The sequence below is a fragment of the Trifolium pratense genome, linkage group LG7, assembly GCF_020283565.1.
Source record: "Trifolium pratense cultivar HEN17-A07 linkage group LG7, ARS_RC_1.1, whole genome shotgun sequence".
Lineage (NCBI taxonomy): Eukaryota > Viridiplantae > Streptophyta > Magnoliopsida > Fabales > Fabaceae > Trifolium > Trifolium pratense.
Window position 1 is genome coordinate 58222390 of NC_060065.1, and position 24065 is coordinate 58246454.

General features: G+C 34.1%; 4 protein-coding genes across 7 annotated transcripts; 1 reads left to right on the forward strand and 3 right to left on the reverse strand.

Annotated features, from left to right (window-relative positions):
- Positions 1-1789: 1789 nt before the first annotated feature.
- Positions 1790-3965, reverse strand: LOC123899849 (pentatricopeptide repeat-containing protein At1g80880, mitochondrial-like). Its single transcript, XM_045951092.1, has 2 exons — positions 3391-3965; positions 1790-3192 (listed from the first exon to the last, which is right to left on the reverse strand). The coding sequence occupies exons 1-2, from the start codon at positions 3906-3908 to the stop codon at positions 2196-2198; spliced, it is 1515 nt and encodes a 504-aa protein (XP_045807048.1). The 5' UTR covers positions 3909-3965; the 3' UTR covers positions 1790-2195.
- Positions 3966-4727: 762 nt separating this feature from the next.
- On the reverse strand, positions 4728-13850 carry LOC123899846 (magnesium transporter MRS2-1-like). 4 transcript variants are annotated; one of them, XR_006805748.1, is made up of 9 exons: positions 13826-13850; positions 11237-11284; positions 11045-11154; positions 7069-7696; positions 6023-6151; positions 5587-5919; positions 5449-5496; positions 4945-5244; positions 4728-4912 (listed from the first exon to the last, which is right to left on the reverse strand). XR_006805748.1 is itself a non-coding variant. In XM_045951090.1 (8 exons), exons 1-8 carry the CDS (start codon positions 13826-13828, stop codon positions 5014-5016), a joined length of 1530 nt encoding a protein of 509 aa, XP_045807046.1. In that variant the 5' UTR covers positions 13829-13850; the 3' UTR covers positions 4728-5013. The 4 variants fall into 4 exon arrangements, 3 of the variants coding, with proteins under 3 accessions (XP_045807046.1, XP_045807044.1, XP_045807045.1); XM_045951090.1 differs by having other exon boundaries at positions 4728-5244; XM_045951088.1 differs by having other exon boundaries at positions 4728-5244; positions 5449-5919.
- A 3500-nt stretch (positions 13851-17350) lies between these two features.
- Positions 17351-20793, forward strand: LOC123899848 (ent-kaurene oxidase-like). Its single transcript, XM_045951091.1, has 8 exons — positions 17351-17816; positions 17928-18088; positions 18593-18754; positions 18889-19029; positions 19123-19377; positions 19461-19622; positions 19870-20064; positions 20156-20793. Exons 1-8 carry the CDS (start codon positions 17663-17665, stop codon positions 20477-20479), a joined length of 1554 nt encoding a protein of 517 aa, XP_045807047.1. The 5' UTR covers positions 17351-17662; the 3' UTR covers positions 20480-20793.
- A 721-nt stretch (positions 20794-21514) lies between these two features.
- LOC123899850 (tubby-like protein 8) lies at positions 21515-23915 on the reverse strand. Its single transcript, XM_045951093.1, has 8 exons — positions 23291-23915; positions 23090-23204; positions 22831-23007; positions 22646-22701; positions 22370-22556; positions 22173-22265; positions 22010-22077; positions 21515-21913 (listed from the first exon to the last, which is right to left on the reverse strand). Exons 1-8 carry the CDS (start codon positions 23728-23730, stop codon positions 21838-21840), a joined length of 1212 nt encoding a protein of 403 aa, XP_045807049.1. The 5' UTR covers positions 23731-23915; the 3' UTR covers positions 21515-21837.
- Positions 23916-24065: the final 150 nt, after the last annotated feature.

The following is a 24065-nucleotide window of genomic DNA, read 5'->3' on the forward strand; positions in this document are numbered from 1 at the left end:
TAAGCTAATTGAATTAGCTTATCAAAATAAGCTATAAGCAATTAAAAATAAGCTATTAGCTCGTAAGAAAAAAAAGAAGTGTTACCAAACAAGACTGTTTTTTTCTTCTTCTTGGTATGAGCTTATAAGCTATAAGGCATAAGTTATAAGCTCAAAATATGGCATTGCGAAACAGAGGTGATGTGAGAATTGTTGAAAGAATGAAATTTTAGGTTGTTGTGTTAGTAGTTAGTTTTGATATATAAGATTAGAATTTAGATAGAAAGAGCAAACAAATCATGAGAATTTGTTCCAGAAGCATAAGCAGACTTATAATAATGAAGACAAAAGAAAAATGATATAATAATTAGCATAGAATGAAAGAGATGCGTGAAGTGAAATGAAATGAGAATGGAAAATAGGATTGACAAATTTGTTACTGACCTATTCCGTTGTGTTGTGTACATAAGTGTTGTGTTACTGAGCTGATCAGAACGGAGAGTCAGACACGGCGGCGATTGAGATGAGATTGAGAGTTGTTTGTTTGTTTGGGATTAAAAATTAAAAATTAAAAATAGGGGAGGGAGGTGAACAAACAAACAAACAAACAAACAAGGAAGGAACCAACGGCACATAACCGTTGGATTGAATTTCTTTTTTTCCAAAATTGATTTTAACCGCACATATAATTTATTTTTTTTGGGTGTGTTATATTGTATTATTTTTTTGTTACAAAGCTAAAAAGAAAAGAAAAAAAAGACACCATGAGAGTCGGCTGAGAGAAGATCCCGAAGTCCCAGAGGAGAAGAGGAATGGACGAGGACCTCAACATTAGAAGAAACACCAAGTCTGGCCATAAAATCCGCACAGGAGTTATCTTCTCGGAGAGAATGAATTAATTTAATGTCACAGTTTCAAGATCGAACAATAAATCTTTGAAAAAAAAAATTATATCCCAACAATTGTACCTCTACCCCTACAAATAATTTTTATTTCCAATTTTATCCTTTTTTATCATTTGACTTAACCCTTACAAATGTTTTTCAGAACGACAAAGTTTTTTGGTAGTCAAAATTTCGAACCAGAACAGTTAAGAAAAGAAATCTAGTATGTAAAAAGAGATCCGGTATGTAATATTGCAAACCAAATGGAGATAGTTAGCGGAGAAGTTTGTAAAAGTATCCGGCATTTCCTACATTGATGCATGTTATGCTTCTTCGTTGGCATTCATAAAGCAAAGGCCTACTCAGTTACTCTTCTGCAAACCGTGTGTAGCCCTTTATATCCGCTACAAATTACTATTTGGTTCAGAAGCAAACAGATAGAATCCTTGTTTCTATTGTATGATGAGGGAAGGGAGGGAGGCAAAGGGAATGAATCATCCAATATAGGCGTATGAAAGTAATAAATAATGTAACACCTTTCTTGACAGAACAACTCATTATCTGTACGCATATTCACAAAATTCAGCATAAAGAAAAACTTGCAAATCCCCAAATAATTGGGAAATCAGCACATCCAAGTTTTGAGTAGTAAATTAAATCAATCCTACAGACAAGCACCAAGATATGATAACTTTGTCCTAATTTTTGGAAGTATTCCTAATACTACTTGTAATTTTAAAAGGGACCGGTCTCTTAATGTTTGAGTAAGGAAAACTATGGAGGTTTATATGTCTTTTTTTTCTTCTACTTATATTCAGTTTGTGAGAAATTGGACTCACATACAATGTCGGACCAAGCTGAGTGTTTGCAACATAAATCCTCACGGTTTTGTAAGATATAGCCAACTAATCAACAATGGAGAACTCTCAGGAAGACAACAAAAATATGTACTTTGTATATTGTTCAATGATGAACCACAAGACAATCAAAACAACAAAGTATGAGGGCCAGAGCATGCAGCAACGACCAAAACTATCAAGGATTCATTTATAGATCAGATAACATCTCTTGTAGCAAAATTCAAAAATTAGGCAGGCTGTCAAAGGGCTAACAGCCAGATTAATACATGTCAGGACTATGAAGTGACCTCAAGAAATTCACCTTTTAGTCAACAATATTGGCACTGCAAATGCTTCAACATTCCCAATGGTAGAATGCAGAATCACAAGATAAAAATCGGGAGCTTCTGTTTCTCTGCTTCAAGTAAGAGATCGTTATATCTTCACTGCTCTCAATGTTTTCGCCATCTCAACTTATCACTTTTCAGAATTCTCACACTTTATCACTAATAGCCTTTATAACATTCTGTTTTCTTTTATCACCACTATCAAGCACTTCTTTCTGAAGGAGCTTATTAAGCTTTGGATCTTCTGAACATCCGTTTGAGATCATCTCCTCATAAAAATCCTTGGCTTTTATGAACCATCTGCATGTTACAAGCCCTTCAACCATTTTTCTGTAATGTATACAACTGGGCTCCACATCATATTTCTTCATTTCTGCCCAAATTTTCAGTGCATTTACAGGTTGCTTCAACTCTAAGAACTTTACCAGATTTATAAGAAAGGAATCTTTATTTGGACCCAAACCAGAACCTTTCATCTTACTCAGAAATTCTAACGTTCCATGATAATCTGTTCCTTCAAAGAATGCATGGTAAGTCTCAACAGTTGGACTAATATTCTCCTCTACCATTGTGTTCAACACTATTCTTGCCGCTGCTAGTTTTCCAGCTTGACAGAGAGGTCGGATCATGGAGTTAAATGTGTCAGAGTCTGGCTGCAAACCTTGTTCCTTCATTTTATCTATAGTCTTGAGAGCTTCCTTGGGACAATTTTCACGAGTTAAAACATACACTAAGGAATTGTAGATCTCAATCCCAGGGATCCATTCCCTTTTTTTCATCTGATCATAGAGTCTAAGAGAGTCAAAAAGATTCCCTTCCTTCGAAAAGCAAGAAATCATGTGGCTATATGAAGTAGCATCTGGTGTTATACAGTATTTTAACATGTCTCTCCAAACTCTTTTTGCTTCATATACATCAACTGTTATGTTACACCATCCATTAAGAATAATGTTGAAGCTCTCGATCTCAAGCGGGAAGAACTTGTTGTTGACTAGCATAAACTCTTGAGCCTCTTCGACGTTACCATATTTACAAAGAGCAGTCAAAAGTGCACGAAATGCTTCCCGATCAGGGGTCAATCTGAACTTGTTCATAAAGTTGAATGTTTCAATAGCCTTAGCAGAGTTATTTGCATATGCATATCTGATTGAAATGAAATGGCACAATAAAAGGTGAGTTATTTGCATATGCATTATTTCTTTATGAATTATCTATCAAGCAGAAACAATCCTATAGATGAAAAGTGAATGTTACTTCCTAATTTTCCTACCCACATACAACCGATGATTCTAGCAATGCATCGAATGACAATATAAAAAAGGATAAAGAAAAGTGATGTACCTGTCAATGATAATAAGCATAGCCTGATGAGTGGAGAGAGAAGAGTTATGCATATCTCGAATGATGGACCATGCTATGGAAAATTTTGCATGAGTTCCCAAAACCCATATCATCAAGTTGCAAGCTTTTTCGTTATTATAGAGGCTATTCAATTTGAAGGCACGCAATGCAGGTTTCCAATCTTCCCTTAAAACCCAAATTGCTGCGGAACATATTAAATCTGCATTTGGTTCTTCCAGTGATGAAAGGAAATGAACATCATCATCATCATCGTTTTTGTCGTTGTTGTTTTTGAGGAATTGGATGAATTTCAATAGAGTTGGGTGATTGAAATCAAAGTTGAAGTGGAAAGGATAAGGAGAAGGAGGAGGAGGATAGTGATTGTTTGAATGAGAGTGTATTGAAAGTGTTTGATAGAATGCCTGAGAGGGAGGAGGAGGAGGAGGAGGTTTTAGAATTGGAAGGGCATTCAGCCGCCTTGAAATTGAAATGTAAAAGTTGCAACAACGTTGAGCCATTGGAATGGAAACCTTCACTTCACTTCACTTCACCTGCTTATTGCTTAATTCTACCAAAATTTAACCACTCTCAAAAACACAAATGTCACGCACTTCCTTGGATTTGGATTCCCTATAAAATAATTCTTTTTTTTTTCTTTATTCATTTAACATTCTTTTTGAAGATGAGGACCCACCCGACAAGATAGATAAAGTGAGTTAAACAAATAATTTGAGTGTGTGTAAAAATCAATTCTAGAATCAGAAGCTACGATTTATAGCTTCATGTAGAATCAATTCTGGAGGCAGAATCAATTCTACTTTTGACAAACCAAACAAGCCAAAATTAATTATACACCTCTAGAATCAATTTTGGCGGCCCCGAGAATTAAAACCAAACATAACTCTCATTGTTACCCAATCCAACGTTGCTGCTATGGTAGTTTATTAAGTCCGTGAAATAGGTTGATTGGATTTCATTTACGAATTTCTCTAAATTTATTTAAGCACACTGCACACATAGGAGACTTGAACGTACAGGAATTAAGTTCACGTACATATACACATGAAAGAATTGAAGATACGGAAATTAAGTTAACATATCCATACGGGAACTAAGTTCACGTGCAAAAAATTTGAAAACAAATTAGGGGTAATATTGTGAAGAATTTGGGGTGTAACAAAATAATCTCAATCATGCAGTTGAATGCCTTGTCGCTATCACTCCATGTGAGGTTCTATTCAAAATGTCCTTGTCTTAGCCTAACCAAAACATACATACATATCTTGCGGTTGAAAGAAACTTTGTAGAGCCTATATAGAAAACAAAGAAAGAAAAAATCGGAACTAAGAAGATGATTTGTCCATCAATTATTAATTTTGTCTAACTATACATACATTGATTGACGTATCAGAATACCATTTGGAATTGCCTAAAATTGATACAAAATTGAATTTAGAAAATTGCAGCCGGCTTTGCATTTGAATTTTATGATTGCATAACAAACACAAAACATCATATTCCGGATTACCAGGTCCTTTTTTTCCTGAGATCCCGATGATTAAGACCAAAACATCATATGCCATCTTGCAATTGTTTGAATCATGTTCATGTTGGTGTAGATTCTTATAGGGGCATGAGTCTTCTGTACTTGAAGAACCATACAAATGCAGAAAATATACACACTCCACAAACTCCTGTTATTATAAGGACCCACTGGAATGCAGATGGGACATCAAAGAATGGAATTTCAAAGTTCATCCCAAATACTCCTGCCACCACTCCAAATATTGCAACCACAAATGTTGCAGTTGTGAGCAAAAGCTCAAACTGGATAAGCTGATTCCGAACATTATCCTGTAACAATAAATACATTACTGAATGCCATCCATATCTGTCCTTTTCTCTTAAAACTAACCCTCCCTCTCCCAATTCTGCACTGTTTGTGTGAACATGTGTGATAATTTGTGCCTTCTTATTTGACCAGTTATAACTTATAAGCAACATATAATAGGATAACCTTTGGTGACTAATATGAGAAAGAAGGAAAACAAAACACACCAGTTGAATGTTGATGAAATCTTCCGTGTCATCTATGTATTCTTTTAACTGAAACAAGAAAAGGGGAAATAGTGATAGATAAACTGTAGTGAAGTTGAAAAGAAAAGGGTTAATGTTGATAAAAGTGTGTGTGCTTACCGAAGTCAACTTGTTTAGAGTGCTGTCAATGACAACAAAGTATGCTTCTAACAACATCTCAAGCTCTTCTATATTTTCTGTATTACTTTCGCTACTCCTCATGCTCTCATGTCGACTCCTAGCCATGCTCAAGCTCTTCTCAAGCCTTCTAGAATCAGGTGGTGATGAAACAGGAGTGACTGGAGCAGAGATAGACGCACCGTCAACTGATCTATATCCAAGCATAGACTGATCTCCATAAAATGATAATTCCATCCGTCTTTTCTTCTCCGTAAGGTACATTTCAGCCATATCACCGTCATCATCCATAAGCTGCTCTATTTCGTCTCTAACCTGAATATATAAATGCAAGTCCACATATTGGCTCAGCAAACATGGTACATATCAATTGTCATTTTCAACCGTGAAGAAAGAATAACCATAAAATGAACATTACCTTCTGAACCCTCCTAGTCAGGGCAACAAGTCTGCTTTTCAACCGACGAACGCGTTCCAAATTTAGAGTACTAATCTTCGATGTCAGTTCATCCAGCAACGGATAAGCCTCAATTTCTAACTCTGCTGCCTTTTGCAAATGGAACAGGGAATGTTACCAACTAATTTATGAAAACAAATAAACAGGAATATTAAGAGAAATATCCTAAGCAAGCATATGGATAAAAAATTCTGAAGTAGACACATAATAACAGAATTTTGTACATTAGCACATTTTCATATGGTTTCTTGTCTCACCCTTCTTTTTCTATATAAATGAAGGCCATATTACTGTTGCCTTCGATCACATTCCATCATACCACAGAAGGTACATATAGCCTCCGTGGTTGATATCCTCGGCGTAGAATCAACTTGGTTCTCTAATATGTAATAAACATTGTCAAATTGTTAGTTGCTGTTTCCCACACTTTACATAGCAAGAAGAAATTCCCTGGGAGATGCACAGGTTCATATTTCGTTCCTTTTTCCTATATTTGTTTCCATCTCTAATTTTCTCTAACTTCTTAGGTAAGAAACACCTAGTGAATTTGTTAGAACCCAACCTTGTTTAATGGGCCCAGAAGGGCAATTGGTCCAGAAAGTAACTAATGGGCTTAAGATTGGGAATGTGTACTCGTGCGAGAGAAAGAAGAGTGTTGAAGGGGAAATAACCTGAGCTGACTGTGTGAGTGGAAGAAAGGAAGTGTGAAACTGTATCTGTTAGAGAAGGATTGATAAATAGAGGGTGACCTAGTAGGAAAATATTTTTGAGAATATTGAAGTTGTAATAGAATGGAGAGCCACCACTCTCTACAAGGGTCTCACCCTGTGGCAGATAAAGATTTCTCTTATGTAATTTTCTCATTTCTTACATAATGATCCAAATCTTTGCTCTCTAAATTCATTGTTTCAGTTCTTAATTTTTGGTTCCTAACAGAATTTTGCCACTAACAAACCACATAAGCTATCTTATACAAAAAACTGAAATCAGGAAGTTGTACTACTAACCTGGGTGTCAAGAAATGTGCACGCCGCCTCGAGGGCAACTTCAAGAGCCCTGAATTCAAAAGGTAAGTAATCAGGGGAAGTGTTGCTGTATAAATTTTCAAAATTCCTACTGCCTCTCCTTTGGTTCATTTCAGAATGGTCTGATTGCCAGACCTCGCCTACATCACCCACCTCGCCTCCCCCAGTTGTTGTCAACCTTCGTTGAAGATCAATCACATATTGCAATACATATTTATCAAGGGAATTCAACAGAAGAACCTCATCTGCTGTAATAATGCAGCGTATCTGCTCCAGATTTACAACAATAGCCTTCTCCCTACCAAGGATTGTTGATGGATAGACAAAGACAGGATCAAGTAGGCGAAGATCACGGGCAGGAAGATCACAACGACGCATCATAGTAAACTTGTCTACCTCAATGACCTGAGAATTTCCAGATGTGTCAACACGAATCCAGGATTTAAGACCTTGGCCACGCTTCTTGACCTCGACAACATCGACTCCTTGAAAAGCATGTCTTCCAGAGGCAGTTGGTCGGTTGACGACGGACTCTCTTAAGTTAATAGCTGATGCAGGTTTCAGCGGGAGCAGTCGCTCTTTAAGATCTGCCATGGTGGAGGTTTGGTAACTGCAGAAAGCAGCATAGCATATATGAGGCACCTTAGTAGTTAGTTTATAAACATAATCATACTACATACGATAACTGCACAGTGATGTTCAGTTGTTAATATTATCTATCTATACCTATAATAATGGTGTAATCAATCAGTTATGTTATTCATAAATAAATGTAGAGAGCAAAGTATGATTATTATTATGAATGAAAATGAAACATGAGCGAAAAGTAAGAGGCCAAGTAGCTAGCTAGCTAGCAGATACAAATACAATGGAAAACACATGAAAACATTTATGCTAATTAATATGCCTAAGCCTCAGCCAAAGAAATAATTAAAGAATAAGGGAAATAATTGGGTGAGAAAAGCATAAGACCTAAATAAATAAATAAAGTGAATTGAATTACACAGACAGAAAGGGAAAAGTTGAGGAGTCCTCCGGAGTTAGTTAGAGTAGAGTAGGGTGAAATCGGAGGTTGGTTTCGTGTGGGTGGCAGTAAAAAGGGGATCGTTCGTTTTAACGAAAATAAGTTTGGAAGAAAGTAAATTTACCTCTGTGAGAGAGAGATTGATTGTAAAACAAACAAGAATTAAGTTTAGTGCGATGATTGATTCATTGATTGATTGATTGATGTTGAGTTTGGTGAATGAAGTTCGTTCATGGAATGGGAAATGGAACCGAAGAAGAAGAAGAAGAAGAAGAAGAAGAAGAAGAAGAAGACGACGACGAAGAAGCAAATAACATAAAAGAGAGAGGATCCTCTCAGTTGAGAAAATAATGTGCCTCATAATTGTTGGAGGATGGAATTGTAATCAACGGCCCAGATGATGATTTGGAAAAGAGATTTACTTTTGTCATTTTATCGATTATATTTCTCTTTTATCTTATGCTACTTAAATATTGGATGTTATAAAAATCATAAATTTTGAGTAAAAAACACCTAGGAAAAATCATAACTTTTGCCAAATCTTCTATTTCAATTCATGCTTCGAAATAATTTAAAAAATCCCTAATTTTTGTTGAAAATCATAAATTTTAATTCTATTGTTAAATCTAAAAACTATCACCTTGCATAGTGTGTTTCAAAATTAATAGATTTAGAGACTATTTTTTATTTGAAATTTTCATATTATTAGTTTTATTTTGATTTGGTCTCAATTCTGATTTTGTGTCAAATTGAGCAAAACTTCAATCTTCATCGTATAATTTTTTGAAACCTTTATTTATTATAATATGAAATTAAGCTCAATTAAAGGTTATTATTTTAGTGCTTAATGTTGTGTTTAATTTTATTTTTATTTTTTTGGGTATTTTTCTGTAGTTGGATTGTTGTGTTGTTGTTTCAACCGGTGGTTTAACTCTTTAAGTTAGTTGTGAATTTCACTACCTAATCCAATTCTATATGCATTTGGATATGAGGCATACATTGTTTATGATTTATGAACTAAGAGTGAGAAGTTTAATCATATGGTGAAATGGGTTTGTCCTTAATGAGTTTTAAGGTTGATTTCATGTAGAACAAAAAGGGAGGATAAGTAGAGGGATAAATTTTTGGATGAAGATGAATAAATTGATGGATTTGGTATGAGTTTTTAGGTTGAGGGGAAATAGTTTTCTGGGTTTTGTATAAATTTTTGGGTTGAAGAAGACACATTGTATTCATTTTAGTCCTTAAGCACCATGGAATCCATATATAAACAAGAAAGTAACACATAAGCATATGATGTGACAAAAAAAAGAGGACATGTCATCAGAATTAACGTCAATTTAACATCACGGACCACTTTAACTAACAAATGGTTGAATCATTATGTACTAATGGTAATGGTATAGGTCAGTATTATTGTTTGACACTATAGAATGCAATAAGGGATGTGTAAGCAATATATATTTATTTTACTTATTTAATTATATATGATATGATGATTACAATACTTTGATTTGTGAAATAATAACTATATATATAATCTGCCTGCACAAGCTACTAATTATATTTTAATTTTAATAGTAATTTTATTTAAGAGGCAGCAGAGTAGGGCAGGGCAGTGTACGTAGTATATAACTAACAATAGTTTATTTATCCATATGAGAAGTAGGAGCAGCTGCAGCATTAGCCATCATAGCATTAGCATGAATTGGTGGTGGTGGAGGAAATGGGCAGCCTGGACCTATGCAGCAGGGCAAACCAAGGCAGTATTTGCGACCATCATTAGTAATACCCGGAACTTTCCTAGCAGTCGTTAGCATAACCAGAACCGCTGCTGCTAAGATTAAGATAATTTGTTTCCCTCTAGTAAGAAGAACCGAGCCTATAAATCAGGAAAGATTTAAAATAAAAAAAGACGCTAACTTGACCACAAAAAAAAAAAATGACGCTGTTATATAAACCAAACCTAGTAATATATAGTAGAATACATCAACACAAATCAGAAACTCAACCACATAAATTTCTCTAGAAAGACACCGTAAGAAGAAAAATTGCAAACCCACCCACCCTCCTTGCAAAAGAAAAAAAGAGGCCGGCATGAACAAAACTATGAATGATTGTAGGTTAGTGATTTAATCCTCGAAATCCCCAGCATTTTCCAGTAAGTAGTTGGCTGCCAATTGCTCATCACGGTCACATGCCAAAAATGCCTCTATCACAGAGGCTCTATCGAATCCCATAGCCTCTAGCTGTGGATCATAAGTAAAAATGAATCAGCACATACGGTAAATCAAATGAAAAGAAAAAAGCACAACTCTGGACATAAAAAAATAGATATACCCTTGCAATTGCTTCCTGCTCAGCTGGCGTCACATTGATGGCATGAGGCAAGTCTTGCTCAGGCTGGTCAAAATTATCCCTAGTAAAAGAGGGTTACATTTATCATTAATATATTTTGGCAGTGTCTACGGTGCACAAGAACATCGAGAAAAGATCCCCTGCAGTACTTTTTTCCTGCAGTGCAATCTCTGCCCTTCATTTTATTACTCTTGTAATTTTGTTTTATTTTTTATTAAAGCCGACAACCACAATTGACCAATCATAGACAGATTTTTTTTTTAAAAATAAATTTTAAAAAAAATCAGTTTTTATATGCAACTTGAGCATGTCTTGCACCATGCACAAGTGACATATTAGCCTAAGGCCAAATATCTCTACCATCACACATTATCAAGAAGATAGTAAACTACTAGTGTCAATCTTATATGCTATAAATACTTCCTAGATTGAATAGCAAGCCACCATGTTAAAAAGCTACCTTTGTGTCACAAACATGGCAAGGATTACTATTAATAAAATCGAAAAGATACCATATAAAAAAAAACTAAAAACAGATAATTTTATGATTGTAAAATGCGATGACAGTATACTTACCCATCAGAACCATCCATGGGCTCATTTATCAACTGAAGAAACTCAGAATGATTCTCATCAATTAGTCTCAAGAGACCGGGATTTTGCTTTCCGAGCTCTTGAAGTACAGGCTGCAATAGAAAATTATCTCAAACATTGACAAATGACCAAAAGTCAGGTAGTAGGTGATTGAGAAAATAGATGGTTAGATACCTGGAGAATTTCTGGATTGGATTGCACCATTGTCCGCAATGCTTGAAACTAAATATGCACAACATAGAAACGGTTACTAACAATTTATTGAAATTTGACACAAGAGAAGAATAACAAGTGTTGTGCAGTAATGTCTACTAATCTACATACTAATGATGTTCAGCATATTGACTAGGTACAGCTGTTTATTCGGGCATGCTGAAATCATTATACATTTCAAAAACTAGCTCCAACCATATAAAAATATAAGTCAATTTACCAGCCAAGATAAGACGCCAAAATTAAACATTTCTTTTAATATCTTGCATAAGCAATGCGGTGAAATTAAACAAAGCACGCAACAATAAATTTATTGCTTCCTTTTTGGAAGTTCTTTCTACTTCATTTGTTCATTTAAGCATATGGTTTGTGTGCCAATTTGGGTGGGTTAATTTAGCTTCTTCAAAAAAAAAAGCATATGGTTTGTGAACAAGGTAACCAAGATTTGATATTAGGCATGGTATACAGAATTGTCAAAATGATGCAGGATATGCAAATTGTCTCAGATTCCAACCATTGGTATAGCAAGTTCAAATATAAAAACCATTTCTTCCGACATGGGCGTGTCGAACACAAATTCCTTAACACTGGGTGTATTATAAATGAAACAAAAAACGAACCTGGGGATTGTTCCTCAGGAAATCAAGCGATCCAGCGCCAGCACCAGTGCCAGAACCTGGGGATTTATAGGCTGGGTTCTTCTTACTAGAGGGAAACAAATTATGTTAATCTTAGCAGCAGCGGTTCTGGTTATGCTAACGACTGCTAGGAAAGGTCCAGGTATTACTAATGATGGTCGCAAATACTGCCTTGTTTTGCCCTGCTGCATAGGTCCAGGCTGCCCATTTCCTCCTCTCCGAACCCCACCACCACCAGCTGCAGCAGCATTAGCCATCATAGCATTAGCATGATCTTCTTCATGAGACATTGGTGGTGGTGGTGGAGGGGTTCGGAGAGGAGGAAATGGTCAGCCTTGACCTATGCAGCAGGGCAAAACAAGGCGGTATTTGCGACCATCATCATTAGTAATACCTGGACCTTTCCTAGCAGTCGTTTGCATAACCAGAACCGCTGCTGCTAAGATTAAGATAATTTGTTGTATGCGATACTTAGCCATATTTCTAATTGCTAGTTTGCTAATTAATAAATATTATGATATGATGCATCCAATTTATAGCTAGAGATCGACCGACGAGATTAAGTAAGGTTTGTCTTTTATCGGTGAAGGTTCGATCAAAGTAAGGTTTGATCCAATTTGCCTGCCATTTTTATTCATAGAAAATGGCAATTATAGAAAGGTTTAATGGAAAAAGTCATTTATACATTAAGTGAAGGTTTGACAATTCAATTAGGTAGGTAGGCGGTTGAGATTCTTTTTTCTCTCTAGTTAATTAGTATGTATAAAAATTTATCATCCAGATAATTATTATTTTTTTTTTTGGTAAAAAGTCATTTATAAAATAATAATACAGTACTATTCATGAAGTTTAATTAAGGCAAAAATTCTCTTATTCAATCGAGGAAGACCAATATCCACCGCCAAATCAACCAAATGCGATTTGAGATTGACCAAATATTTTTTTTAAAAAAATTGTATCATAAACTTCCTTATTGAAGTTACTTTTATACATACAAATATAAACTTGCATTGCATAAGAATTAAAGTTTTACTTAAATGTAAATGATTTTTTAAGCACACATTTACATGAAAGTACATTAAGTTTATTCGTCATAGGTATGTATAGTCCTGAAAGTCTATATGATAACAATTTAGGCAACAGAATTATAAAAGTTTAATTTTGAGTAAACAAGTAATTCTATTTTTCTTTTAAAGGCACCCACAATATTATTGTAAATGTGGATGATTGTATTCCCACTTGTTTAAGTTGCGTACCACAATTGAGAATTACCACTTTTTTTTTACTAATACCACTTTTATTAAATTAATAATTTAATGACTAATGTAAATTTAGTAAACTATTAATCGTATTTGTCTTTTTTTAGGTTAAGGTTTCAATACATTATAATTATTATAACTAGACACCGACCCGTGCGATGCACGGGTTTGTTATACCATCAAATATAATTATCAGTTTGATTTATAAATGTACTTTTACCGATAAACTTTTAATAATTTTTTTAAAAAAATACAAAAGAAATTAATAAAGATATATCATTAAAATTAAAATCTCTTTAGTATACCCTTTAAATATATGGTTCTCACCAAACTTATATAACTACTGACCAACTTATTCATGTATCATTGTCGAGAAAACATCTTGGTAAAGATCATAAACAACATATGATTTTTCCTAGCCAATTTAAGGTTAAAAAAATCACATAAAATAGTTTTAAAAACAAACATTTTAGCCTCTAAAAAAAGATGAACATTCATATAAGTTTATATAATAATAATAATAATAATAATAATAATAATAATAATAATAATAATAATAAAAGTATATTAACAAAGATGAAGATCCACCTACTTTTTAGTAAACACATGCAAGCATAAGAAGAAGAATGAGATAAATTGAAGAGATGATATACCATAAACTTTGAGTTTTGCCAAATCTTTGTCGACTGCGTAATTTAATCTTTGTAGAGCACTTTTGACCTCCAAATTGTAGAAATCATAAAACCAAAAGTACAGAAGTATAAAAAGACATTAAATCCAAAATAGAAAACCATAAAAAAAATGACAAATTTAGGTATGTACCTCTATTATCAAATTGATAGATTGTGGGAAAGATGAAAGAAGAGATTGGCGCTGCTATAACCTCCGACCAATCACCACCGTACGTCATATCCACTCTCACCATCGGTCTTCTCTCTGTCGTGGGAACAAATGGGGAGAATAAGGGAAACAGAGAAAAAAATGGAAAAACCTAAGAGAAGAAAAAAAAAAGAAGAAGAAGAGAGAATTGACACGTGAGAGAGCAAGAGAGACCGATTGAAAGAAAATTTTATATACTTTTATTTTTAAGATGAGTACAATTAAAGTAATGAATTTTCTAAGCACAAAAGTAGGTCATATTATTATAGAGAAGTGTGAATAACACTTCACACAATGCATAGCATTGAAAGCTCCTAAGTAGTTGGGAGTGATAATTAAGATAGAAATTAGGAGGGAAAAATTAGGGTTAAGATTAGGGTTAAGAGTTTGCAAAACTTAAATTTTATTATAATAAAGATAAAGATATAAAGAGGACGGTGTTTCTTTAAGTGTTATATACAAACTACGTTTTGCAGTTGCAGTGCTTTGCTATGCAATAAGTCATAAGTGTGACCGGAAACAGTTCAAAAGATCAAATAATATCTCAATGGAATTAGGTGGTTGAGATTTGGTAGGGAATTAATATTCTCAGAAATGGTTCAAAAGGTATGTATTTCAGTGCAATAAGTGATATTTGGTAGAGAATATTCTCTTTCTTTTTTCTCTCTGGTTATAAAATTGATCATCAGATAGTCATTTATAAGTTCATAAAAAAAAAAAAACATAGTCATTTATAAATTTAATAGTACTAAATGATTATATAATATCGTTTAGTTTTCTTTTTATATAAAAATAAATAAACAAAAATTTAATTTAAATAAGATATAATTTTACCTGGTTGGCTTGTTTTTTTACCCATATTTGATATTTACCCATTTTTTTATTTATTTTTTTGCTTTTTTAACCAATGAAGATCGGTTTTTGTTATGAATGTTATTTTATTTGATCAAGCAGTCTATTAGCTAAAATTTCCCATAAGGTAAATAGATGTGGTGTCTCAAGTTTTCGAAACATGACCCCTTACACATAAAATGTAATAACCTTGTTAACTCAGATAAGCTCATAAAGACTAAATTTTATTTATTTTTCATTGTATTTTTATTATTTGCCAAGAATTAATATAATTTTAATTACTTTATTCGTTATGAGTTTAAATGAATTACATATTTATGAGTTTAGACCATAATGTGCAGCGAATTGAAAAATAGTCTGCGCATGCCACTAGAACACAAACTCAACGGTTTAATCTATAAGCTAACATATCGGCTAGCTTATGTGAGGGAGATCTATTTAAAGGGTTGAATTTCTTCGAAAAATATTTTTATGCATTGGTTAGGATCAAATATTTATCACATGTGATACATGTTACATGTTGTTTGCATGACATTTCAATTTATACAAGACTTGTGAGATAAAAAATGACATATTTTTAATTACTTTATTTGTTAACTAATAATACAATTGTTTGTTTCAAAGTGCTAAGAGAATAGTTAAACAACACTGAAAATTTTATACATATATCTTTTCTTTTAATAGTAAAAGGAAGGTTGAGTTGTTCATAGACAAGTATTTTGATGATGTGTCACTCTAAGAAAACGTTTCTAATCTCTATTAATTTTTTTATTTATTTCTTTTAATTTATTAAATTAAATCTAAAAAAATGAAATTAGCATCGTCATAATTGTATTAATAAAAAAAAAAACATGTGACACAATAAATAAATAATTGGAATTTTTAACAATTTAGTCTAAAATGCGTCAAAAAATAAACTATTTAGTTTAACATTCGATCTTTAATAGGTGAGCATGAAAAAATATTTGTTAGGAGATAGTAATTTCTTAAAATACCTCAAGCAGTTAGTTTATATATACAATTGTGAGGGTTGGATTTGTTGATTTAAAAAAAAAAAAGAGTTTCATAAGCAAAAAATTGTGAAACATATAATCATCCTACAATAATGAGTGCTATTTGATATCATTGTTACAATAATGGATTAAATTATAAATGTGTTTTCGTTGGTTGTTCCACTTCCTGGTTATTTGTTCATTGTTACAAAATTTACATTACTCTCTACCCAGCCTATAAACCAAATTCATGATATATATATATATATATATATATATATAAATGATTTGGTACACTAAATAGAAAATATTAACACAAGAACCCGTACGTAAATAAAATGTTGTAACGCATTTGCCATATATGCCTTCTGATTTTACGATGATCTTAATTTTCTATTAATTAATAATGGGATACACACACTCTAATTAATTAATTAATTAATTAATTACTACGTAGTGTGATATCAGTGGGACATATATATATAAAGAAAGTTGAAACAAGAAAACAGAGGAAGAGAGAATGAACATGAATACTACTAATTTGATTTTCAAACTTAATGATAAAGTGTTATGAATACAAGTAAGTATGCCTTTTTTATATAGGCTTTTGGTTCTTAAGCTAACTAGAACTTATCTTCTATTAAGGAAACAAAAGAGACAGACGGTGGAGGCAAGAGGTGGCGGTGCCTCTTGCTTTTTTCTAATGAGGTCTACAATGGCATGTCAAGCTTCTAACATATTGTAGGAGGAGGAGATACTTGATTTAATTTCTAACATATATAGTGTAGTAAATTCAATATTAATTAATTCATGATGTGATGCAATGCTTGCAGACGATATAACATATTTGAAATGAATGTGGTGGATCGAGGAGTTGGTATGCAACAGCAACACCATGTAGAGTAGAGTAGAGTAGATTGTGTGTTCACATTCCAAGCTCAACTCAACAAAGGATATATATATATATATATGGAAGTTTATCTGTGCCAATTGCTCTATATATCTCCATACCAGATGAAGCAAGCTGTTTCAGGAATAATTCTTTTATGACATTTATTTAATTCATTCAATTCATTGAGATCATATTGATTGATAGTATAATATATTATGCATGCCACAACATTAATTAATTAATTCATTCATTATCATGAATCAATCGTATACATGTACTGTAATAATCAGGGACTTGTTTATTATGGCTTTAATTGCCAAAATGTGTAATTCTATATATAGATAGATAGAAACAATGCATTGTTAGTTAATTTGACTGACATTACATGATTTGTGACTGCTATCATTGTTCTAACAAAAAAATAATTAAGTACAAAACTAAATAATTTTTGTAGAAATTTGTAGTATTTAATATTATTTGTAGTAGAAAGAAACTATGAATACATATATATTCATGTTGTACAGGAGGGAGGTTTTATAGTAGTAATATCTCTGAAAATAATTAATGTTGTGACTTTTATTTTGATTAAATTAATGTTGGATTATATATAGTGGTTGGTAGGGCACGCCTGCCTGCCTGCCTGGGTGAGAGTGAGACGACAGGACAGACAGAGAGAATCTGATGGGAGAGATGCTGTGATCATGTCCCTCCAAATTGCTTCCATAACTCATAATAATATATAGAATCTGTTTATCTATCTATCTATTCAATTCAATTCAATCCAAAAATGAATAATAAAGAAGAAGAAGAAAAAGAAACTTGTTTTGTTTGAGACTCAGACACAGAGAGAAAGAAAGAAAGAAAGAGTTGAAGCCATGGAGACTCAGACACAGACACAACAGCCCTTTGCCACCACAACTTCACTTCCTTTTGCTGCTTTCTCTCTTTTCTTCTTCTTCTTCTTCCTCTTTCTACTCCGTAGTAGTCGGAGGAGATTATTTACTCATAACAAACCTCCATATGTACCAGGTATCATATCATATCATTCATTCATGTTTAATTTTGTTCTTCTATATATATATATATATATATATATATATCAATTAATAATCAAACTGTTTTTGTTTTTTTTTTGTGCAGTGGTTCCTGGTTTGCCACTGATTGGGAATCTACTTCAATTGAGAGAGAAGAAACCTCACAAAACTTTCACAAACATGTCTCACAAATATGGACCTATTTTTTCCATCAGAGCTGGTTCTTCCACCATCATTGTTCTCAACACTGCTCAACTTGCCAAACAGGTCCCTCCCTCCTTCCTTACTACTCTTCCAACCTTGCAATTTCAATCCCTACCCTCTTTAGATAAACAACTTCATTAATCGCTTATATTATTATTAAAACATAAAATAGTCAAAGTATTTTTATATAATCAATCCATAAGCAATTATGGAAATAAGCTGAAAACAACATGTCGACATGTCATAAGCTGGATCCATATATTAAGAATAGTCTCACATGTGGGACTTTTTAAGACTGTGAACTATCTCAAACAGTCTTACAAGTGTTTATGCCAATAAATAATCTCAAATAAGTCCCAACCTAAACCAGCCTTAAGTCATTTTTATTAGGATGCTATTTGAATCCTATTTGGATGTTAGTCGAGAACACTGCTCTATATTGTTCATTTGTTTCCTTATTTTTAGACTAATTAGTACAAGGATGCAGGGGAAATGACATTGAGTGCTCATAATTTATTTATTTTTATTTCTAGTTAATTGGATTATGTTATTTTGCGGTTATTTCAGGCAATGGTGACTAAATTTCCGTCGATTTCAACAAGGAAGCTATCAACTGCACTGACAATTCTGACTTCTGATAAATGTATGGTTGCTATAAGTGACTACAACGATTTTCACAAAATGGTCAAAAAACATATTCTTGCTAATGTGCTTGGAGCCAATGCACAGGTTGGTTACAAAACTTCGTGGTTACCTCATGAGTATTTGAGTAAATAGAACACACACACACACACACACACACACTTATCTCTTTTATGGCTTGGATGAAAAGTGTCCCTGAAGTGTATTATATCATTGTTCAGAAGCGACACCGTCTCCACAGAGAAGTCATGATGGAAAATATGTCCAGGCAGTTTAGTGAACATGCAAAGACCCTCTCTGATTTAGCTGTTGATTTCAGGAAAATATTTGTGTCTGAACTTTTCGGACTAGCACTAAAGCAAGTGAGTCTACCCCTTCTTAATTATTTTTTAAAAAAACATTGCTGAGAATAGAATAACACAACATAACATACAAACCTCATGGATAATTTGCAGGCTCTGGGAAGTGATGTTGAATCCATTTATGTGGAGGAGTTTGCGAGTACATTATCAAAAGAGGACTTATATCACATTCTAGTGGTTGATTTTATGGAGGGTGCCATTGAAGTGGATTGGCGAGATTTCTTTCCATACCTGAAATGGATTCCAAATAAGAGCATGGAGAAGAAAATTCATAAAGTGGATCTCAGAAGAAAATATGTCATGACGGCATTGATTAATGAGCAGAAGAAGCGATTGGCATCAGGGAAGGTAGGTTTTTCTTGTTTGTAACTTCAAAACTATGCATAATCCATGATAATGTTATCCTAACTTGATTTTTTGGGATGTAATAGGAAGTAAATTGTTATTATGACTACCTGATATCAGAAGCTAAAGACGTGACTGAAGAACAACTGATCATGCTTCTCTGGGAGCCAATTATTGAGACATCTGATACTACCTTAGTTACAACAGAATGGGCTATGTATGAACTTGCCAAAGACAAAATACGTCAGGTTGACAGTTTTACTTTGCCTTTGGCTAACTCTTAGAACTTAGTTTCGGGCCTATCCCAACCCTAAAAATTAGTTTTTGTGGTGAAGGCTGTCGCCAACTTATAACTATTGTTCAAGCTGTGTCATTATTTAATTAATGTAGGACTAACAACACTAACCAACAAATCTACTTGTTGGTTGGTTCGTTTGGTGGTTTCTTTTGGACCATTTTTGACACTTTGTCACTGGTGACATCTTTATATTGCAGGACCGTCTGTATGAGGAACTCCTAAATGTATGTGGACATGAAAAGGTTACAGAAGACCAATTATCTAAGCTACCTTACTTGGGGGCTATATTCCATGAAACATTACGGAAGCATAGTCCAGTTCCAATTGTTCCACTAAGATATGTTCATGAGGATACCGAATTGGGTGGATACCATATTCCTGCCGGAAGCGAGGTCACCATATTTATCCTCTGAATGAAATTACTATCCTATTGTCTATATGGTTGGTTGATTGATTGATTGATTTCCATTTCCTGTTTTACAGATCGCAATAAATATATATGGATGTAACATGGATTGTGACTGTTGGGAAAATCCTGACCAGTGGATTCCAGAGAGATTTCTTGACGAGAAATATGAGCCCTCGGATTTGTATAAGACTATGGCCTTTGGAGGAGGGAAGAGGGTGTGTGCAGGCTCCCTTCAGGCCATGTTGATAGCATGCACGGCAATTGGCAGATTGGTACAGGAATTTGAGTGGGAGCTAGGACAAGGGGAGGAAGAGAATGTGGATACCATGGGTCTTACAACCCACAGGCTTCATCCCCTGCTAGTAAAACTCAAGCCGAGAAACCATTTTAAGTATTAGTCGTAACTTATATTGCTGGTAAATTTAGTAGTTGTAGCATAGCTACATATTTACTAAGTGCAGCTCACAGTATAGTTATCTCAAATATAAGATATTAACAGCTTTGATAAATAAAATTCTGGTTAATAATAAAAATATATGAATAGTTTTATTGAGTTTGCTCTATCGTCTTTAGTTTTTCAAAAGTTTGCTCTATCATATGTAGTTTTTCAATCATACATGTATGGATGGATAATCAGAAATTTGGTTTTCAATAATAACCATAACCTGTAATTTGGTTTTCAATAATAATCATTTTTTTATCTTGTGTAAAATTATGGTTCAATTACAGCGTCTTGATTGAATGAAGTGCATTCCTGGGCACTCCAAACAAATGAAGGCACTTCCCTGAATTTCATGAGAGGCTAGTTTTGTTTGTATGCCGGATTGCCGTCTTTCTTGTCTTCAAATAATTTCATGTCATAAGTTTGTTCTTTTGTCTTTTTTATTGTGTTGATCCTGCCTTAAGTGTGCCTATCTTTTCTGTTGGCACAACTGTATTCTATATGGAGTTGAGACTGCCTTAAGTGTGCCTATCATGAACAATATTACATGATTTGGTGGTTTTATGTGAGGTTAATCAAATCCTGAATCTCAACTTCAAGAGTGCTTCCCGAATTAAAGTGCATTATGCAAAAAATCCTCATTAAAATTCCACTTGACAGGTATGTTAATATGAATCATTTATGTGACAGTATTAAGTTTCTTAGTAAAGGTTAGGCTTCCCCAAAGGGGTTAAGCTTTTTAGAATATACTAGTACGTGATTGTCTAAGTCTTAATCATCATTTGATCACTTGCGATCAATCATACTACTCTCTGATAGTCGTATATTTATAAGGTAATTATAAAACAACAATGAAAGAAGTAATTCCATGTGAACATTATATATCTAAGTACTGGTGCAACATGATGTCATTTCATCTGTTATTAAACTAATTCAGACCAGCTCATTTACCTTCTCTGATTCATTGCGGCAATAAAATGAACAAAATTTGTTGCAGGCTCAAAGAGTACTTTTTGAATTTAAAGAAAGCAATATTTAGTTAAATAGTCTCAAACATTTAATAGTAACAAATCGATCATCCGAGCACAATGATTATTTATACATAAATTATTTCTCGAGATTTTGATGGCATTAATACCTTCCTAGCTGAAGATTATCCACACCAAATACAACTCCAAAATCTTCATTTTTCTTTTGAAAGAAAAATGTACTTAGAGAAAATCCACCAAGAGTTCTTCCTGGACGGGGCTAGGTGAAAACCAGAAGATATCTTGAGTTCCGAAGTTGTACCAATTTTGGAAAAGAGATTTCCCACTACACTACACAACAAAGCTTTGCATCAATGGAAGCCAAACATATGCCAAACGCTTGGTAACCAGTCAAAGGATATCTGCAGATTCAGAGGAAATGATACTAGCTGTGAAACCTACTCACGTCGAAATAATTTTACAGTCGATAACACAATTAGAGAATTTTGAATTGATACCTGTAGTCCATAACAAATGTAGATTTTCCCAACCTCCCTAGCTGCAGGATTGTCTGCTTCCCATTTTCCTAACAATCAAAGTAATGACAGGTCAGCTAAAGCAGACAACAAAGCTAACTAATTGAGTTATTATAACATAAAAACACTTGTGTGATGATTATACCTCTAAAGTAAGCTGAAAGTTTTTGACTGATCTCTGGATTCCAAGTTCTGCCCTTCCTTTATCTCTATAGTCAAGTTCAAATTGCTTTGTACTCTGATGTAGGAAGACATAACAAATTAATCAAAGTCCATCCTATCCATTACTGACTTTAATAAATGACAAATTAAGAATTTTCTCCTCGGTCAGGCTCCTCATACCTTGTTGTAGAGTGGATCCCTTGAGAATAGTTGATGGACTCTGTCCAATTTTCCCTCCCAATTCATTGGCAGTCCCTTAATATGCTGTACCTGGTTGGTGTTCTTGAAAGACATAGATTGATGGTTTGGTATATATGCTTTGATGCTTCTGTGAGTTCCTGTACATGTTGCTATTGTAGGTACATACCTGCAAATAAAAATCAATCCAAATGTTGTAGTTAGCAGAGAACAATGAGGCCCGGTTGGGGATTGCGAAAGATGAGGATTTAGGCTTACTCAACAACAGCAAGAGGTGGTTTTGGTTGTTTACTATGGGACTTATGGCGATATCCCTGATAATCAAACAGATAATGAGAGACCAAATGTTGATACATTATTTATTTATATTTATTATTGTGTATTGATTGACAAAAACTATAGATGGTAAAAAAACAAATAAATTAGGAAGCTACCTAACCTACCTGATCCCAAATGTGGTATTTTGAGCCGGTGAGATTAGCGGTTACTGTCCCGAGGAAAGTATCATCAAAATTGGAGAGTAGTCCTTTGAGGTTCTGAGCTATGGCGAAGTGAGAGCGCCCGGTCCGGCGCTTGTGGTGGGCCACAGCCAGTTTCCTATTCTGTCGTCCCTGACCTTCCTGCAGTAATATGTTAGTATTATACATATAAGAAATGGCAGTGAATAATAAGTATGAGTAACAGGTAGAACATACTACATACATAGGTATAAAGAGAGAAGAAAGTGCCATTAGAGAGTCCCTGAGGGATTGGTTCCTTGACAATAACACATGTGCACCTTCCAATATCAATAGGCAAGGGTCTACAGATCAAAGACCTAAAAGTAAAACACAAGAGAAAACAGATTAATTAGAAGTGAGAAGAAGAAAAAAAGAAAAACAGATTAGTTAGTTAGTTAGTTACTTGTTGGGTAAAGTGGACCAGGAGGAAGCAGGAGCAGGAGCAGGTTCAGAGTCAGAGTAGTCCCAAATTTTCAAAGAGTTGGAAAAGTGGGAAGAATCAGAAGAAGCAAGAGGAAGAGGAGGATCTTGGTTGATTTGCATGCAGTACTGTAGCGAGGAAGGCTTAACATTAACAAACTTGTTGTTGTGTTTGTCTGTGTTTGTTGATAATGACTTTGGAAGAGAAGGAGAAACATTGTCTGCGTTTTCCTTGTTATTGTGGTCGGTGGGACCATGGTGAGTAGTAGTAGTAGTGGCGCAGCTACGACTATGCCTGAGTTGGGCGTTGTTTTGGATCTCGCTCAAGGGATTTGAAAACATACGACCCAGGTTTTGGTTTTGGTTTTGGTTCTTCTTCTTGTTCATTTCTTCTTCTTCTTCTTCTTTCTTTGTTTTAAACATTCTTGTTTGTTTGTTGGGTCACTCACTGTTGTTGGTGTGGGAGAGAGAGAGAGAGAGAGAGAGGAGATGGTATCTATCTATCTATCTATTTGATTTGTATTGTACTTACTTACTTACTTACTTCTATGAATTCAATTGGCTGCTCTGCTCTGCTCATAATTAAGTGCTTCTAGTTCGTTGGTGTTGATGGGTGGGTGGGTCCCATTACTTTTTATGTCTTCGTTTGAATTTGAAAAACAAACAAACCTTTGGGTAACGTACTGTTTTCCCTACTAGTATTTTAGTTTTTCTCTTCTCTATGCTCCCGCTATAACGGTAACTATTCAATTTCAACT

What these genes read in the sequence shown, in the direction of transcription:
- LOC123899849 (XM_045951092.1), bottom strand. Translation starts at nt 3,908, where the DNA reads ATGGCTCAACGTTGTTGCAACTTTTACATTTCAATTTCAAGGCGGCTG. An exon ending in ATGCTTATTATCATTGACAG is followed by an intron (nt 3,193 to 3,390) that starts GTACATCACTTT and finishes CATTTCAATCAG; the next exon opens with ATATGCATATGCAAATAACT.
- LOC123899846 (XM_045951088.1), bottom strand. An exon ending in CCCATGGATGGTTCTGATGG is followed by an intron (nt 7,697 to 11,044) that starts GTAAGTATACTG and finishes TGCTTTCTGCAG; the next exon opens with TTACCAAACCTCCACCATGG. An exon ending in ATTTCATCAACATTCAACTG is followed by an intron (nt 5,245 to 5,448) that starts GTGTGTTTTGTT and finishes TTATTGTTACAG; the next exon opens with GATAATGTTCGGAATCAGCT.
- LOC123899848 (XM_045951091.1), top strand. Translation starts at nt 17,663, where the DNA reads ATGGAGACTCAGACACAGACACAACAGCCCTTTGCCACCACAACTTCA. An exon ending in CAAACCTCCATATGTACCAG is followed by an intron (nt 17,817 to 17,927) that starts GTATCATATCAT and finishes TTTTTTGTGCAG; the next exon opens with TGGTTCCTGGTTTGCCACTG. An exon ending in AGCGATTGGCATCAGGGAAG is followed by an intron (nt 19,378 to 19,460) that starts GTAGGTTTTTCT and finishes GGGATGTAATAG; the next exon opens with GAAGTAAATTGTTATTATGA.
- LOC123899850 (XM_045951093.1), bottom strand. Translation starts at nt 23,730, where the DNA reads ATGTTTAAAACAAAGAAAGAAGAAGAAGAAGAAGAAATGAACAAGAAG. An exon ending in TGGTCCACTTTACCCAACAA is followed by an intron (nt 23,205 to 23,290) that starts GTAACTAACTAA and finishes TTTTACTTTTAG; the next exon opens with GTCTTTGATCTGTAGACCCT. An exon ending in ACTTTCAGCTTACTTTAGAG is followed by an intron (nt 22,078 to 22,172) that starts GTATAATCATCA and finishes TTTGATTGTTAG; the next exon opens with GAAAATGGGAAGCAGACAAT.